Source organism: Condylura cristata, unplaced genomic scaffold (assembly GCF_000260355.1).
Source record: "Condylura cristata isolate star-nosed mole 26May11 unplaced genomic scaffold, ConCri1.0 scaffold00050, whole genome shotgun sequence".
NCBI lineage: Eukaryota > Metazoa > Chordata > Mammalia > Eulipotyphla > Talpidae > Condylura > Condylura cristata.
This window is the reverse complement of record NW_004567151.1, coordinates 1816987-1818017: the sequence shown is the minus strand read 5'-3', so window position 1 is coordinate 1818017 and position 1031 is coordinate 1816987. Positions and strand designations below refer to the sequence as shown.

General features: G+C 75.9%; 1 protein-coding gene across 1 annotated transcript in view; it reads right to left on the bottom strand.

Annotated features, from left to right (window-relative positions):
* Positions 1-1031, bottom strand: part of LOC105854531 — a 20215-nt gene that overhangs the window by 1694 nt on the left and 17490 nt on the right. The window contains exon 6 of the mRNA XM_012734206.1: positions 42-240. Within this exon, the coding sequence (XP_012589660.1) occupies positions 42-240 (199 nt within the window). The remainder of the gene's footprint in view (positions 1-41; positions 241-1031) is intronic.

Here is a 1031-nt window from a genome sequence, read left to right as displayed (position 1 = left end):
CTCGGACACCCTCGGGCGGGCGTGGGTCCCCCCGGCCGCACCCGCCCAGCGCCCCGGCCCCAGCTCTGTGATGCCACGGGGCAGGTACAAGGCCGTTTGCAGACAGCAGAGCCCGGAGCCAGGTGGGGGCTGTTTGAGGGGCGCCGGGCCGGACTCCGGCGGCCCCAGGCCGTGCGACCCCGTGGTCTGCGTGTGAAACAACCCGGCACAGGGCCGAAGGGCCCCGCCGCGCCCCAGGGCCTGCGGTAAGGACGGAGGGGGGCAGCAGGCATGTACGGGCCTCAGCAGTGAGCTGACCGTCTCAGGGAAGCGTCTCCCGCCCCCGGCGGGGAGCGGGGAGCAGGAGCGGGGCGCGCCGGCGGGCCCAACGGGCCTGGTGTGAGCTTGGAGTCGGTCGCAGGGCGAGCGCACCCCGCCTCGAGTGCCCGGCGGGCTGCATGCCAGAGGCGTCTGCTCTGGCTGCCACGGGGAGGCGGGGCCCGTCCGTCCCCCCTGCGGGTCCGGCTGTCTCCAGCCTTTGGGGCCCAGAGCTGCCTGCTGCACCCCACCGAGAGGCCCCCCTCACCGCGGCCCCCCCACACCCCAGAATCTAGGCCACGGAGAGCCGGCCTGCTGCTCACACTCGCCAGAGACGAGCTTCCAATCTGCCGCCGGCAGCTGGCACTGAGACCCGGCCGGGGCGCCGGGGTCCCCGGGCCCCACTCGGGGGTCCGCACCCAAGAGCCCCGCGTGTCGGGTAAAGCCACCGGTGGCCGCCCGGTCGGGCTCGGGGCCCCGGGCCGGTGGGGGGTGGGGCGCAGCGGCCCTTCCCGGGGGCGGCCTTTGAGAATCGTGGTCCGGACACGCCCGTGGCCACGTGGCGGGCACAGCAACGTGGGCCGTTCTGCCCGCTTCCCGGAAGTCCTGGGAGCAGCTCTGGGATCCCGGGCGCGGGCGGCCGGAGTGCAGGGTCCTGGGCCGAGGCAAGCGGGGTGCGGGTGTCCGTCACCCCTCCTGGGGGGCGGGAGGCTCCCGCAGCTGGCGCTCGAGCC